Source organism: Strongylocentrotus purpuratus, unplaced genomic scaffold, assembly GCF_000002235.5.
Source record: "Strongylocentrotus purpuratus isolate Spur 01 unplaced genomic scaffold, Spur_5.0 spur5_scaffold_14, whole genome shotgun sequence".
Taxonomy (NCBI): Eukaryota; Metazoa; Echinodermata; class Echinoidea; order Camarodonta; family Strongylocentrotidae; genus Strongylocentrotus; species Strongylocentrotus purpuratus.
In genome coordinates, this window is record NW_022145599.1 from 16,064,539 (window position 1) to 16,081,558 (window position 17,020).

Genomic DNA, 17,020 nt, shown 5'->3' on the forward strand with positions numbered 1-17,020 from the left:
TATTGTGTGCGTGACTAGCGGCAAGTTTTCTGTGGTTAACATTATTAAGATCTAGAAAAGGACAATACCTCACTTATTATATTGTACTATTCACAAATATCAATCTAAGTCTTTGCAGGCAGGGTCTCTATATTGAGGAAGAAGTTGCAAGAAATGTTGTGCCTGTGAACGAAGCCACCAAGTTAGGGAAATTCCCCTCCATATGCCCTTCACACATTTAAGAACAATTCTTTTCTCTCTCTGTGTCTTTAGTCGACCCTACTTTACCTACTGGGTAACCACAGTACAGATAGCCATCATGATAGTATCTCTTGCCTTCTACGGATTTGCGCCCATCGGCTTCAGTTACACACAGAAAACAGGAGTGGTAAGTTTCCATTAATATTCAATCGTATTCAAAGAGTTAACACTTAAATTGCTTTCTCTGCCTCTCTCCACAGTTGCTCGTTTGCCACACATGCTATTTTGCACAAACTACTGGGCACCGATTGACGGATTGAAGGATTGCTTTGTGCAACACAAATGCTTTGCAAAATAATCCATTTCCGAACTTGATTTGCTCTTGGACAACCCTTTTAAACATTGGTATAGATAGCCTCGCAATGGAACCAGTTGAATTGTCTCGAAGCCTTTGGTATATCTACGTCGTGATAAATGCAATTGTGTCACGGGCAGATTGTTTGCGTGGCATATAAAGGGTTACTGCTCAAACTTATTCTTTGATGATTCGACATCTGCCCATTGTGACATTTGCTCCAGGCTTTAGATTCTCAAAGGTATTTAGTTTGGGTTGCAATTGGGTTTTACTTCACGTTTTGGTCAGGGTTAAGGTCAGGTACAGTGTTTGATCCAGGGTTGAAAGTTAAGAATTCAGTTAGTATAGGTACGGACGTGATAGAGAAGGAGTGGAATCATTACAAGAGTTTCCACTCCTTCTCCATCACCTCCCTGGTATAGGTTATTGATTGCAGAGCAATTGTTGCAAGAGCATGTGTCATACAACCTCTTCACAACCTCTGGGACTCGTTCCACAAAGCCTTTTTTTCAATGTCAAATGACAAATATCAGTGACAAATCTGCTGATAACCAATCAGAAGCAAGGATTTTGGTAGCTTATAAGAACAACTGTCATTTGTCACTAATGACAAGTGTTGTGAAACATCCCTAGTTGTGAGGAGCTAATCAGTGAACAGTCTATGTCAGTCATCTCTATGGGTGCATGTTTGCTATTAAAGTTCCAATGGTGTATTCCAAATCTCTTTATAGGAGTGTCTATGATACGGTATAATATTGAAGCCCTAATAAAAATTGCATTTCAAAATGATCATGAAGTGCCTCAAAAAGTAAAAATTTACGAGTGACCGGTATTGCCATACTCCTTTTCTGTAGCTGTAGCATTAAAAAAACCTTAGGATTTTTTTTTTTTTAATTTTGATTTCCAATCATAAATATCTTGATAATCAGACAGGTGATTGGCTTGTAAAAGTCATGGGATTCCTAACTGACCTAAAGGTTTATAATTATGATTGCAGCATGAGCTTAATCCAGGATTTTGTTTCAAAATCTTGGGCAATGTTACAGAGTCACTTTAAGTTAAGGATTTCTTTGTCTTCGTCTCCCCCTCCGCCTCTCTCTTTCCTGTAACCAGCTTAAGATTTTCCATTGTCACGTTTTTCACGTACAAGAGAGGCCCCTTTTCTCCACGTTACCCTTTATTGAATCTCCCTTTGTTAAACACCAGCCCACCATTTATTGTACATGTCTTGATTATATCTAACGTTCTGCACTATCACTATTATTACAACTTTTTTGCAGGTCTTGCAATCAAACTTAGTCATGGAGACAGTGGGGTACAAGGAACCCGATAACTTCTGGATCGGGCCGAGGCCGGTAGGTGTACCTTTAATTGCAGTTCCAACTATGTCTGTATGATTTCAAAAATCATAAAATTTCAAGTGTTTCCCAACAATCATTTATTCAACAATCATTTATTGTACACTTGCACTTTGTAGATTTCAAGAAAAATGAGTTTCCACTGTCTTTATAAACAGACTCTGACAAGATTTGCTTTTATTTTCTGATGAGCACTTTTTATAAAGATGCTTTGGTTTGAAATTTGTACTTCAGATTTAGTTTGAAGTTACACTTTAGCGCATTATGAACAATGATGCATTTATAAACAATGTTGTAATGGTATATTTTTCAAATCTAGGACAACCATTACATATCTAGCTTACATAGCGCATCAAATTACATTTTTTATTCACATGAAAAATTGTATAAGTTCTAACATTATCTGTGATAATTCTTTCAAGGAGTAATGAATCAGTTGTACAAAGTCTGGCGAAGGATAAAAATAAATAATAATAATAATAATAAATGTGCCTCGGAATAGAATGGCGCTATAGAAATGCCTATTATTATTATTATTATTATTTAAGGATCATGATGATCATACATGTATCTTCCTCTCATCTTCTTCATCTACAGGCGGACTTGATACATCTAGGCGCCAAGTTTGCCCCGTGCATGCACCGAGACGAACAAGTATTTGCCAAGATAGAGGATGCAAAATTTATAGAGAACATGACAGGGTGCTGTATACGATCAGACAATGCTGGTTGTGTGCAGACGTCTTCTGAGGAATGTTCAGTAAGTAGCTGAAAGTATACTACAGTATTTGATTGTCTGTTCAAATGAGCTAGAAAAGACTCTTCTGTTTCTCCCAATCTTGCCTCTGCTTTGATATAATATAGATTTGTTCATCATCTAGTTTGTGAGTTGATTTGTTAGTTTTGGATAGTTCTTCATTTTATAGTCAGTCACATAACTACCTTTTCAGCTCATAATTCCCTCAATCTACATATAACCTAACTTGTTGTATGAGAAGATTTTTTTTATTTTCCCTTGAAAAGTCCATTTACATTTTCCAAGATCATGCACATCAGGCTGATATTGTATTTAAATGCTCTGTTGGACCACATCTTGCAGTGTGGCAGAACGGGTTGCACAGATGAAGACCTGGCTCTTGTAAATGAGAGGGCCATCGCAGCCATCAGGCGATGGAAGAACTTAATTTAATTTAATCTAATGTAGAAAAGTTAGAGTTATCTTGATCTAATGAGACACAAACGAACAAACTACTCTGTTTTATTTGTTTTCCAGACAAGATTTGCGATGTTCTCCAAGTGGACACCTAGTAACCCTGATACCAATGAACTAAGGACATCGGGACCTGTGTGTGGGCAAGATCCAAGGTGAGTTCATCATCATGGCGATCAAGATCAAAATTAAAGTTAAAGACATTGTTTAACAATGTTAGATCTGAGATGTACATTCCTACATGTTATCAGTGTCTGTGATATGGTTTAATATTGAAGCCCTAAAAAATTTGCGCTTCAAAATGATCATGAAGTGCCTCAAAAAAGTAAAAATCTTTGAGTGACCGGTTTTACCATATTCATTTCCCCCAATAGACTGTAGTGTTATACAAACGTTAGGAAAGCGAAAATGAAATTTTGATTTCCAATCATAAATATCTTGATAATCAGACAGGCGATTAGCTTGTAAAAGTCATGGGATTCCTGACTGACCTAAAGGTTTACAATTGTGATTGCAGCATGAGCTCAATCCAGAACTTCAATACCTTCAAGTTCTGAACTTTTCTAGTTACCCGCGTCTGTGTAAACGTAACGTAATCTAACTGAATAGTGCACCTGTCTGCAGAGGGGGAATTCTCCGGAAACGCTCGTCTTCTCAGTTCTGTAGAAACGTAGAAACTGTGTGAACACATAGTTTATTGCCTGATTTTTGGCCAGTTTTGTCAATTTCATCTGTTTCATTTACCAAGGTGGTATGTGATGATTAAATATCGCTGGAACTGAAATTGAATGGAATTGAAAAGGACCAATATGAGAAACAGCTTTGGCTGATACTCTCATCCTGTATAAATATTTTAAAATAAAATATATGAATAAAATATTTGATCTTTGTTTTTCAATCAGGGAATGCAAGAGTCCTTCTTCTAGACCACCTTATGAATGGCCCGATGACATCACCAAATGGCCTGTAAGTCATGAACAAGTTTTTCTGATTTTTTATAACTATTCCAGGATAGATTTACTTGAACTTTGACGTTCTTAAAACGATTCCATGCACACCTTACAAATTATTTCCAACCATTATCATTTATTTTGCATCTGGCAAAGAATAATATTAAATTTTGTGATCAGAGTGTAAACAATCAGACAATGCATCCATAACCAGTGAATTGTAAGCTTATAAATACTTCATCACTTTTAACTTCTCCATGATCAAGCCACTCAGCTCTGGTGCAGAATTGTAACAAAATGCTTTACAACATTTGAAAAAAAGTCTGCATCGTTCAGAAGGGTTAAAATGCAGGCATTAGAATTAATTTGTCTTACTCTTGTTCTGACTTCTTAAGTGTTCAGGCTTTGCTAAGTTTCAAAAGCTTAGTGAAAACTTGTTTGAATTCTTGAAGTTTACGGCCATGGATTGTACTCTTTCTACTTGAATTGCCCTTTATTTAACTCCCCTTTCTTCAAATGCACATCGTGAACTATTTTCACTCTTTATCTGCTGCCCTCACCATAGATTTGCGTTGAGCCGTTCAGGGTAGGCAAAGTTTCAAAATCTTAGTGAGCACTTGTTTGAATTCTTAGAAGTTAACGACAATGAATTGTACTCTTTCGACTTTAATTGCCCTTTATTTTACTCTCCAAATTCACATTCACTCTTTGTCTGCTGCCCTCACCGTAGATTTGCGTGGAGCCGTTTGATTCGCACAACCAATATCACACCATGTGCGAGGTCACAGGTCGCCCATGCTGCATCGGAATACATGGTGAATGTAAGATCGTCAGCCGGGACTACTGCGACTTCGTCAACGGTTTCTTCCATGAAGAGGCTACGTTGTGTTCTCAGGTATTAAGCAAATGGAGCTCTCATACGGCTCAGTTAAAAATCCTGGAGGGTGTTTTACAAAGACTAAGATCGACTTTAAGTTGGACTATTGCCAGCCAGTCATGCCACTGGTTGCTCTCGCTATTGGTCTCTCAATTATGATCTTTAGATACTATTTTTTCCTTCAATGATGAACTATCAAAAAAGGTAAATTCTGTAGATTTGTGACCATGATTTGGACGTCACTTGAGAGACCAATGCCAGTAATTGGTAAGAAAAAACAGTGGCATGATCGGCCTGCCATAGTTACAGTCGATCTTAGTCTTTGTGGAACACTCCCCAGGAACAGGGAACCTCTACAGTTAAAAATCTAGGAATAGGGAACCTCTGCAGCAAAACGAGATGAAACAACACAGTCACCAGTCTGTACACCAATGTGCAGTTCAAGGACCTTGTGTATGAGCTGGTGGGTGGAGCAATCCTGCAAAAAATTGCATCTTGTAGGGGTTACCACGGTCATGGAAAAACCTGGAATGTCATGGAATGTCCTTGAAAATAATCAAAGAAATCTCCCAAAGTCATGGGTGTGGGGCATGTGTGGCTCTGGCAGCCTTCAAGCTTGAACTGACAATGGGCCTAGTATTCGTACGTTGCTTGGATGCCTCAATCCGAATCCCAAAATGGCACTTAGCTGGTAACGGAAAAAGGCAAAAATAGGTTCATGGAAAGTCGTCGAATTTGGTTCTCAAATTTTTGTGGGAACCCTGACTTTCTACATGTGATGAGCAATGGCATTGTGTAGTTCCTGTCAGTCAGGGGGCAATAGCATTATCGGGAGGGGGTTGGGGGTGGGGGTGGGGGGTACCAATGTTACTAGGTGGGTCAAATTGGAAGTAACAAAGCAACCGATTATGGGGAAGGTGGGGGTGTCCTGTTAGTATCTTTCCATGTTCCTTCCCCCCCCCCCCATGTCCTTTTCTTTTCTCTATCTTTTTAATTTTTTTCTCTTTTGTGTCGAGCACTGTGCAGAGCCTTGTAACTGCAACGAAAAGCGCTAAATCAAATACAGTCAAACCTGCTTTAGCAACCACCTGTATAGAAAGATCACCTGTCTATAGTGGCCACATTTTTTGTTTCCCTTGAACATGGTTTCTCATTGAAACATTTTCTAAAGGAACCTGTACATAGAGACCACCTGCCTATTAAGACCACTTTTTTCCTTGGGTGGTCTTCATAGACAGGTTCCACTGTACATTTTTGATTGGATTGGATTGGATTGGGTTGTTGATCTGTGTCGAATTCCACAGAATATATGATTACTGACGTTAAATCACTCACTTTCTCTCTTTTTTCTTCCGCTTTAGGTTTCATGCGTAGACTCTATCTGTGGATTAATCAACTTTTTTAATCCAGATTATCCCGATCAGATCTACAGGTTATGGCTCTCGCTTTTCCTTCATGCTGGGTAAGTTTATTAAAACCTAGCTGCAATCTTATGGGCTTTGCAGACTTTACACACAACCTACAAACTGATATTTTTTGGAGAAACTGTGATAGGATTCGATATGATAAATTAAAGTTTAAAGACTTTTCAATGAATTCTTGATAGTACTTTCTATTTCAGGAAAAGTGCAGGGCACAGTTAACTACAAATCAGGGACAATTTTGAAGTCTACCATTCCCCGACTGCTTGGGCCTATCATAATCTCTGACTTCAATACTTGCAATACCCCACTATTTCAATTTCTGTTGTTCTTATAATCGCATGGAATCTCAATCAGAAAGTACTCACATTTAAAGCCCCATTGCTCTCATGATTTGATGACATAACCACCTGTCAGTGACCTTGCAGGGAGGTCTAATTCTCCTGGCCAAACTAGTGCAGACGAGCTTTCAACATAAATTGCAATCGTACCCTGAATGCAATTCCTCTCTCAACAAAATTATAAACTGGATATGATATGAGTGATTGGCCTTAAATTCATTGTTTTATGTCTTGTTGGCATCAGTATCTATAGTCCATATTTTCATATTCAATCACATTGTTATTAGGAATTGTTATAATCAAAGTTTTTCAGGTTTTGCCGTATAGAAATTATTAAATTATTTCAAAAGATTAAAACTTGAGGCCTATCTGCACTAGTTTGGCCAGGGGGGATTAGACCACACTGCATGGTCACTGGCAGACGGTTTTCTCATCAAATCAGCCCTCAATTAACATAAGAAAAAGGGGGCCATGGGGGATCAACGGTCACCACTTAGGCATTGTTTGCTATATAGAAGGCGCAAGTAGCTATAAGTTTTGCAGTGGGGCTTTAATTCATTGGTTTATGTGTTGTAGCCATCATCATCAGTATCTATAGTCAATATTTTCATATTCATTCACATTGTTTTAATCAAACTTTTTCAGGATTTGCCGTATAAAAATTATTTCAATTTCTGTTGTTCTTATAATCGCATGGAATCTCAATCAGAAAGTACTCACATTTAAAGCCCCATTGCTCTCATGATTTGATGACATAACCACCTGTCAGTGACCTTGCAGGGAGGTCTAATTCTCCTGGCCAAACTAGTGCAGACGAGCTTTCAACATAAATTGCAATCGTACCCTGAATGCAATTCCTCTCTCAACAAAATTATAAACTGGATATGATATGAGTGATTGGCCTTAAATTCATTGTTTTATGTCTTGTTGGCATCAGTATCTATAGTCCATATTTTCATATTCAATCACATTGTTATTAGGAATTGTTATAATCAAAGTTTTTCAGGTTTTGCCGTATAGAAATTATTAAATTATTTCAAAAGATTAAAACTTGAGGCCTATCTGCACTAGTTTGGCCAGGGGGATTAGACCACCCTGCGTGGTCACTGGTAGGTGGTTATCTCATCAAATCAGCTCTCAATTAAAATAAGAAAAGGGGGATCATAGGGAGGGGGATCAACGGTCGCCGCTTAGGCATTGTTGGCTATGTAGAGGGCGCAAGTAGCTACAAGTAGTGCAGTCCCGCTTTAAGTCCCTCCACATTCTCAACAGACAAAGTTCACCCTATAGAATTCTACTAACATGTCGCGCATCAAATCAATCTGCTTAATATTCTTCCTGCAGTATCTTCCATTGTGTGTTGAGTTTCATCATGCATATGACCATCTTGAGAGACCTTGAGAAGCTAGCCGGCTGGTTCAGGATAGCCATCATCTATATCTTCAGCGGGATCGGAGGAAACCTCACCAGTGCAATATTAATTCCATACAGGGCTGAGGTAAGGACCGACTACTCTCTTTCTCTCTTTCTCTCTTTCTCTCTCGTTATCTCTCTCTCTCTGTTTCTCACTCTCTCTCTCTCTCTCTCTCTCTCTCTCTCTCTCTTTCTCACCAGTGCAATATTAATTCCATACAGGGCTGAGGTAAGGACTGACTACTTAGAGCTCTTGAGAAGTTTTCAAACAAATATGTGATGATGTGACATGCATAGTTTTCCCTGTCCCTACCTCGTTATTTCAAGAAATTAATAGTAAAATAGACAATATACGTGTCAGTTGAATTACCAGGTCCATGAACTTATTTTAGACATTTTTAGGCAAGTTTTCGAAAAATGTATTTTACCCTATGAAATATAAAAATCATTTGCCATTTTTACAACTGTTATATAAACATATATTAGATGTGTTTCAGAAAAATAGAAAAATAGGACATATTTGTGTCTAAAAAAGGAAAAGAAAAAGGCTCATATTAATCCTAAGTAATACACACACACCGATATCCTTGGTCTATAGAGATCAGGGTGAACCTGGTTGTTTGTGCAGATACATGTAGGTGGTCTTGGCATAGGTTTCTTTGTAGTTTCACTGGGAAACGATGTTGATTAAAAAATGCTGTCTTTGTAGACAGATGTTTTTTTGATAGTCAATAGTCGGGCAGTTGAAGTTCATGGGTCACATTACATGTAAAAAAGGCCTAGAGATTCTCGCTTTGACAGGGAAAATTGTGGGAAGGAGGAGTAGGGGAAGAAAGAGGATACTTTGGATGGACAGTCTGCAGAAAATTGTTGGGAGGAGAGAGGAGTGAAAGAACTGGGAGTGGTGATTAATAGAGAAGGCTAGGAGCTGAAGGTTGTGGAACAGCATGATCACCAAAGTGAATCGATATGGCACTTAGAGAGAGAGAGAGAGAGTCGCAGGTTTTACTTTATCTCAAAGAATTCTTTTTTTTTCTTCTTCACTTTCACGTTGTCTATTAGGTTGGTCCTGCAGGAGCCCAGTTTGGTCTTCTAGCCTGTCTGGTCGTCGAGGTCTTCCAGAACTGGCAGATCCTGCGCAACCCCTGCAAGGCCCTCCTGAAGCTGCTGGCCATCATCATGGTGCTCTTTGCTCTGGGTCTCCTGCCCTGGATTGACAACTTCGCCCATCTCGGTGGCTTCATCTGCGGCATCTTCCTCTCCTTCATCTTCCTACCGTACATCTGCTTCGGGGAGTTCGACCGCAACCGCAAGCGCATCCAGATGGTGGTGTGCATCGTGCTCCTGGTCGGCTTCTTCACGCTGGGTTTCGTCCTCTTCTACATCCGCCCCATCACAGAGTGCTCCTGGTGCCAGTACCTCAACTGCGTGCCTATCACCGAAGACTTTTGTAACGATATGGACGTCAAGTTTGAGGATACGGTTGAGGTTCAAGGAGGGATCAAGTGAATTTGAGATTGTGATGTGCCACTGATGCTTTTGATATCGTCTCTTGAAGAGATGATTCTGATGTGCCATCGATACTGTTGATATTGTCTCTTGCAGAGATGTCTTCGAACATTGTCTTGACCCAGCCAATCTGAAGATCATGATCATGAGATTGTGATGTGTCATCGATGCTTTTGATATCGTCTCTTGAAGAGATGTCTTCGAACGCTGTCTTAACCCAGCCAATCTGAACATTGTGATAATGAGAATCTGATGTGTCGTCAATTCTGCTGATACATGTAGCAGAGCTGTCTGTGAATGCTGTCTACACCTGGTGAATGTGGGTGTCGTTGAATCGTGAGATCCTTACGTGCCATCGATGCCGTCACTTGCAGAGAACAAAAGTTGTCTTGCCACAGATCTATACATGGTGACCTCTTAATAGAGGCAGAGAGTGCCATTTACCGACTCTCCATCTGATGGAAGGGAGGCATATATCTATATCTTATATGATCAGTCCAAACTGATGACTGTTAAGTGGAAGCCGCGGAACCATTCTTGCAGACATCAAGGATTATATGCGTTGTCATTTCTATATGTCCCAGTGGTTGCAACTACTTAAATCACGGCACATGTCAATATACTTTGAAGCTTATGTATGAACGGAGTATAACTCTGAAAGACGTATCCGACGAGATGGTTGTCATGACAACAGAAATTGTTTATGGAGATGGAGATTCGGTATCTAGTAAACCATTCCTTATTAATTTTTCTCATACGAATGGTACATCAGAGGTGCAACCTTTGGATTATTATGCATTATCTTCATTTTAAGTGCCTGCCGCCCTCTTGTGGTCAGTCAACTTCATCTATATCATGTGAAAACTCATACAAATTTGTACTTACATTATCACCATTAGCCAAGTCCTAATCAACAAAAGAAAAAGAAGGTCATGAATTACATCCATTTGGAGGTATTTTCCCTTCTCAAATAGTTGGTCAGTCGATCTAGAATACTGTTATTTTAAAGAAGTTTCTGTATCAGTTGAATTATGTAAGGTACTACCATAGCAGGAAGTGAGTAGCGTCTCTTTTAATAGAGCTCTATACTCTGTATAAAAGCATATTAGAGAGTAAATAAATTACACATAGTAAATGTACTCTCCAGTATGATGATGATAGCCCATAAAAAGATATTTCAGACAGGGCAATCTTATTTCGATTTTGATAATGCTCTTCATGATGGGTTAAATTTTTATGAAAATCCTCTGAAATGCAATGTATTCTTAACAAGTCTATCAAATTAACTTTTTCAACAACTGTCATTTCTTTTTAAACAACAAGTTTCTATGTGTAAATCGAAATCAATGAAATATTTGAATATGAAAATCAAAATGAGGGAAAATGTTTATGTAATGAGTAATGAGATTGACCTAATTTATCTTTTAAAATCACTTAGAAAGCAATATTTCAAGTCAGAATTCTTAACCATTTAAAATCATTTCAGTATAGAACATCCTGTAGACATATTGTGCATGGTTTATATCTAAGTCAATCCTTAAAATATAAGTGAAATATTTTAGGAAACTGTCTAGTTCTTTTTTTATTAATTATTTGTATAGGGTAAAATATATGATTCATATCTTTATCACACATATTTTACAATTAGTTGTTCTTATTTATTGCAAGATAGTTGATGATGACATGGAGATCCTAGACATTTTTTTCATAAATCTTCATTTCTTTTATCTCTGCTCACATGAATCAATCTGATATTTTATTGGATTTAATGCAAAATTTTCAATTATGGGAGTAATTTTCTATTTCATACCTATGATTTTAAAACCCAACATATCCTAGCTGTATTGATGTTTACGTGTTTTTATACTGCTACTCTAAGCCTCTATTGAGTATCATCATCGTTTTTCTAGATGTAATTCAATTTACTACTCATTAGGCCTGTTTACATCAGACCGAAGTTGCAAAATAACTCTCTATTTTGACCAGCCCGATCTCAAATTAACCAGCTAATTTGTGTCTTCATCAGCCCGCAGTTGCAATTAGCGACTATTTGGTCAAGAAAATATCCCAAGAAATATTGGTTTTGTTTCCAAAATAGCGGGCTAATTTGCGCTAGTTTGTGATGGGCATATCTGTCTGGTGAAGCCGCAATTTCGAGCTTCGGGAAAATATCCAGAGTCTGAAAATAGCTGGTTATTTTGCAACTTGGGTCTGATGAAGAAAGGCCTTTTGTTGTTTCATCTTCTGCACTCTGTCTTCCACATTTCTTCTTTATCTGTCTTCTCTTTTTCTGCCCATCCTTCTATCTCTCTTTTTCTGCCCTTCCTTCTATCTCTCTTTCATTTGTAGTCACATTGTCTTGTTCTTTGATTATAATTATGTTTATAAATTGTTTCATATTCCACTCCCCACCCAGTATATGCACCATGTAGTTATATGATCCTTCTAATGTTTTCAGTGGTAGATGGATCGATTTTATATTTTTTTAAACTTAACACCGAGAGAAAAGAATTCTCTCGATCTGTAATACTTATCTTATCTCTGTTAAGACTCATTCAGATATGATGCACCAAAACTGCAGTGTTTTTTTTTTAAATGATGACTTAAAGTGTACTATGCTTTACTGACATTTCTGTATCCCATAACACAGAGCTAAGTGAAGTCCTTAGTTGCGGGCATTTGCCGTTTATTCAAGCGTTTAAAAAAAAACATGGCGGCTTTTTGGTGGCAGTATACCGCGGCATTTCTGAACAAGCCTTTACTACTATTAGATATCTACATGAATGTTTCTTATATGGTCTATTGTGCTAATAATTACGGCAAAATCGAGGGTATACAAATGATATGTTGGTGCTGTTACATTTTACCATCGCGTTGGTCAGTGATTTTTAATTCTTTTTTTTTACAATCTCAGGTTGCATTTGTGAGCCAGAGGAGGTGATCTACATGAATTAAAATCAATATAATTCATACATCGGTGACAAGGAGAGACTATAGAGCAATTTTAATGCATTCATCAAAATGTTAGAACTGTAATATTTTTAACCGTCGTAAGAGTTTTTCTATGAAGTATACATGTATATGCATTGTTAAGATATTTATATGTTTATTGTCATATTTTGATGTATCATACTAAACATGAAACTGTGCAATTACTTTTACTTTGTAAATAAAGACCTTTCCAGCTTTTGGAAGAAAAAAATAATTTGTTATTTCCATAATCTTATTTCTCTGTTTCAATTGTCTATTTGATTCAATTTATATATTTGTTACAAATATATACTGTATGATGATTATTTGTTGTTATTATTATTTTTTAGTTTCAGTTTTTTTTTAAGTAGATTACATTCTGTGAGCCATTTCATTTCACTTCATTGTCCAACTAAATATTGGTACATAACTTACCAATGGCCTGGTCTTATGCACTCATTGACACAATATAGGTTTTTAGGTTAAAATCAATAAACAAATGAAGATAGAAAGAAAGAAAGGAATTTAGAGATTAATGCCAAAAGGGGGGTAAATCCACTCTCAGTGTTTAAAACAGATTAGATTAAGTGTTTTCTCTTTACCACTTTCTCTTGTACGTTATCTCTTCATTTTGTATATATTGTAGGGATTATGCCTTGCATCGTTTTTATCATCTTTACAAACAAATCTAGCAATGAATTCTGTTTAATCATAAATTTTGATAATTTTCATTTATGTGGATTTAGCCCCGTTTGCAATGAAACTCTGGTCGACCATCTCACTTTGCAAGTTTAACCAAATTTTAACGATTCAAATTAATTGCAAGAACATTGATACTGCTGGCATAGCATAATATCATCTTCTCCAATATTTATTGTTTATTGAATATTTTTGGGAAAAAAATTTCCTCTAGAAATTCCAACACTTTCAAATGCTAGTTGCCAAAAGGAGCTAAATTCCAATTTGAATATGTTGGGATTTTGTGCAAAATCACCGAGACAAAATGTATCAAACTTAGCTTTAGAAAACTGTGTTCAAATAAACAGCAACTTGAACTCATGAACGAAAGCCAAACAAAAATATAAATGATGGAGACGCTTACAAAAGGAGCTATGGGACCTACCCATTTTATAATTTAAACCAAGAAAAAGGTGTTTTGTTCTGATGAAAGTATAGTTCTTAAAATTTGACGACACGTACATGTGCTTTATCTAATGGAAGAGCTCCTTGTTAATGAATAATCCTTTGAAAATGTCACAATTGAACACTGAAGTGTTAGCGGATCAGTGAACTCGTGAGGCCCACACGAGGTTAATTACCGAGGTGAGCTACATTATTGTGTATACATGTACAATGCGTCAGCAAATACGATAGAAAAACATCACTTTCAAAACAAGTGGTGACGTAACATTTCATGGGTTTGAATCCCAAGTCAGGAGATAATTGTCCCGAATTCACAAAGGGGGTTTGTCGACAAAACCTAGGTTTATGTGCGTCATAATTATGACGCGTTTTAACCAACCTTTGTTTTAAAAAAAAACGCGTCGAAACGCGTCATAATGACGCACGAAAACCAAGGTTTGTCGACAAACCTCCTTTGTGAATTCGGGCCATTATGTTTTATATTATATAGAATAGTTGAGAGATGCGAAGAGTAATGAAGCCTTCTTTCTTGCCATTGGAAGAGAGAGAGAGAGAGAGAGAGAGAGAGAGAGAGAGAGAGAGAGAGAGAGCAAACGGGTGAAATGGGCGCTGATGGAGAAGGCCTGTTTACAAGAGAGTTGAGTTACGCAATCCGTCACCGAACACGAAATAAACACATCACAATCAAAACATACGATGACTTCATGGTTTTGAACTCCAAATAAGTAAATAATGTATTACCTCTAAGAAGTCAAAGAGGAATTAAACCTTTCTTTCATTAGTGGGGGAGGGGGGCCTTGTGCCCCATCCCAACCAAATGGTCTAAACAAGTAATTGAAAATGAGAAAGAATGAGTGAGAGATTCAACTTATAGTTTATTTACACTCGTCATATAGCAGTATTTCACGAATAAAGTTGATGGAAATGAATAAAAACAATAACATAGTTACGTGAAAATAAGAAGAGTTGACATTTCACAATCACTAAAGGATAAGCGGGACATTTTAAAAAAAGGAAAGGGGAAAGGAAATAATGAAACGAGGATGATACCACACCCTCCTCTGTTATTATAGCCTCTATTATTCCCTTTTTACATAAGACATGGCGGCAGCCCCCATTAATATCTAGACCCATAAAATGACCCACTTTGTCTATTCCTTTAGGTTCGCTAGAGCATGATCGACAGGAAGTGTTGAAAGGGGCTTACATAATTGACCATTTCGTGGTTAGCACATGGGTCACATGACCCCAAATATCCATATATATTTTACTCATAGAGAAGTCCCACTTCGTGTATTTTTTTAATAATCAATGCCAAAGTCATGTATGTGCTTTATGAAAAGCTATTGTTTGCCCTCTTGTATCATAGAATGTACCGTAAGTGCATACATGAATAATGATTACATAACATGAGCACGTCATCTCGGTGGCCGGGTTTTACAATTTTATCAGAAATGACCCTTATGTTGACAAGTAATGAATAAAACCTTATTTGATCTGCCCATGCGTAGAGAGTATTTACGAAATGGCTTAATAATCAAAGAGCACTGCCTGATTCTCGACGGTTCGATTGATACCTACCCGGATGAGAATCAGAGCGCACATCGATTGTAAAAAGTACATCTCTTCTCATCCCATGTCTAGTGGAAGAGACATTTTTACTCGTTTTGTGCGTCCTCTTTGAACTACACGTTTCTCTCGACAAATGGAAAGCTAAACACGCATTTCCTTGGGATGTCATTTAACTTGTACTTATGACGTTTTCGTGAAACGGTGCCATGGGGCCGTTTCTCGAAACCGTCATAAGTCTAACTTCTTGGACATCCCTTTGAAACGTGTTTTTTTTACAGAATTGACACGCTTATAATGATGGGATGTCTACGAACTTAGACTTATGACGGTTTCGTGAAATGGTTCCAGGGGGGTGTTTCACAAAGATCCTAAGTAGAACTTAACTCTAAGTTGGACTTAAAAATTATGGAAAGCCATTAGCCACTTTGAAAATATTTTGTAAAAGTTATTTTGAAAGGCATAAAATGTTGATTCAAATCATTCATATTTTCTATCATCAAGGAGATTTCATGTTCTTGATGTGGAAGTTATAAAAAAGTCTAAAATACTTGAATTTCTGCTTTTTAATGTATTTCATTTTAAGGCTTCAATGGCTGTCCATAATTTTTAAGTCTAACTTAGTGTTAAGTTCTACTTAGGATCTTTGTGAAACACCCCCCAGGTCTATTTCATTTCACCGAAGTCAAGTACCGAATTAGAATGCATACACAGTGTATTAACAAGTTAATTATATAGCTCAATATATCAACTTGTATGTTTTATATTTCGATAAACCGAACAAATCGATCGCTTTTAGAATATAATAATGAACGAATAATTCAATTCAATTCAATTTCAATTCTTTTTATTCATCCAATTTCACAAGAATACATGGAAATTCGTTTTGGTCACACATTGAACAAATACGTAATATATATAATATGAGAAACTATATCGTTGTGTTTGTAATCACAGAAGAACCATCACAATGAAAGGTAGACAAAATGGAAATTTTCTTATAATTTATTCTAGTATTACACATTGAAAATGATGAAAAGGATAGAACGGCAGTGTGTATAATTATTGGTATATAAACTACATGTTATGATCAATGTTTGTTTCAATGGAGAATGAAACATACGTAACGTTACAAGCCAATACAAAGATTCCATTACATTTTTGTACGGCTAGAATATATTTTCATGTGAATTCATTTGATTCAAAATTATTTAGGTCCTATCTTAACAATTAAAAGAGTTCATTTATGAAGTGGAGACAATTGACGTTAAGAAGAATCCGTGTATATTTTTTGAAAATCAGTCAATAAGGTTACTCAATTTTAAGGGAGTTAAAGTTAGAGTCAAAGAGATGTGCCCCTTCGCACGACCTGTTATGAATACATTCTTGCCTTTTTGTCCGAATAAAGCCGATAAGTAAGCGTCTTTTCTACTTTGATTCGTCGTAATCTTAGAATATAAATCAAGCTAAAGAATAGCTCGGTAGGACAATCAGAAAGGCCTTGTATTCTTTCCTTCACGGAAGATGAACAAAACAAGTTTTTTTCAGATTAGAGGATTTGGAATTTATCTTCTTTTTAACTGTTCTTAGAATATTGTGTGCATTCGTTTCATTTCTTCGGTCTGTTTTTTCACGGAGGGCGGGGGTGGACTTATTATACTTGACTACACAAAGGCGATGAAAGTCTCGCGAGCATTAGACCGAGTAAAAAAAAAGGGTCTCTTT

At 37.0% G+C, this 17,020-nt stretch overlaps 1 protein-coding gene across 6 annotated transcripts in view; it reads left to right on the forward strand.

The window, feature by feature from the left end:
* LOC757176 (inactive rhomboid protein 1) overlaps positions 1-12,818 on the forward strand; it is a 51,857-nt gene extending 39,039 nt beyond the window's left edge. For all 6 annotated transcript variants that reach the window (XM_030984298.1, XM_030984296.1, XM_030984297.1 and 3 more), the window contains 9 exons: positions 253-367; positions 1,816-1,890; positions 2,491-2,652; positions 3,166-3,257; positions 4,005-4,068; positions 4,783-4,947; positions 6,291-6,391; positions 8,036-8,189; positions 9,167-12,818. In XM_030984298.1, the coding sequence (XP_030840158.1) occupies positions 253-367; positions 1,816-1,890; positions 2,491-2,652; positions 3,166-3,257; positions 4,005-4,068; positions 4,783-4,947; positions 6,291-6,391; positions 8,036-8,189; positions 9,167-9,613 (1,375 nt within the window). In that variant the 3' untranslated portion in view covers positions 9,614-12,818. The remainder of the gene's footprint in view (positions 1-252; positions 368-1,815; positions 1,891-2,490; positions 2,653-3,165; positions 3,258-4,004; positions 4,069-4,782; positions 4,948-6,290; positions 6,392-8,035; positions 8,190-9,166) is intronic.
* Positions 12,819-17,020: the final 4,202 nt, after the last annotated feature.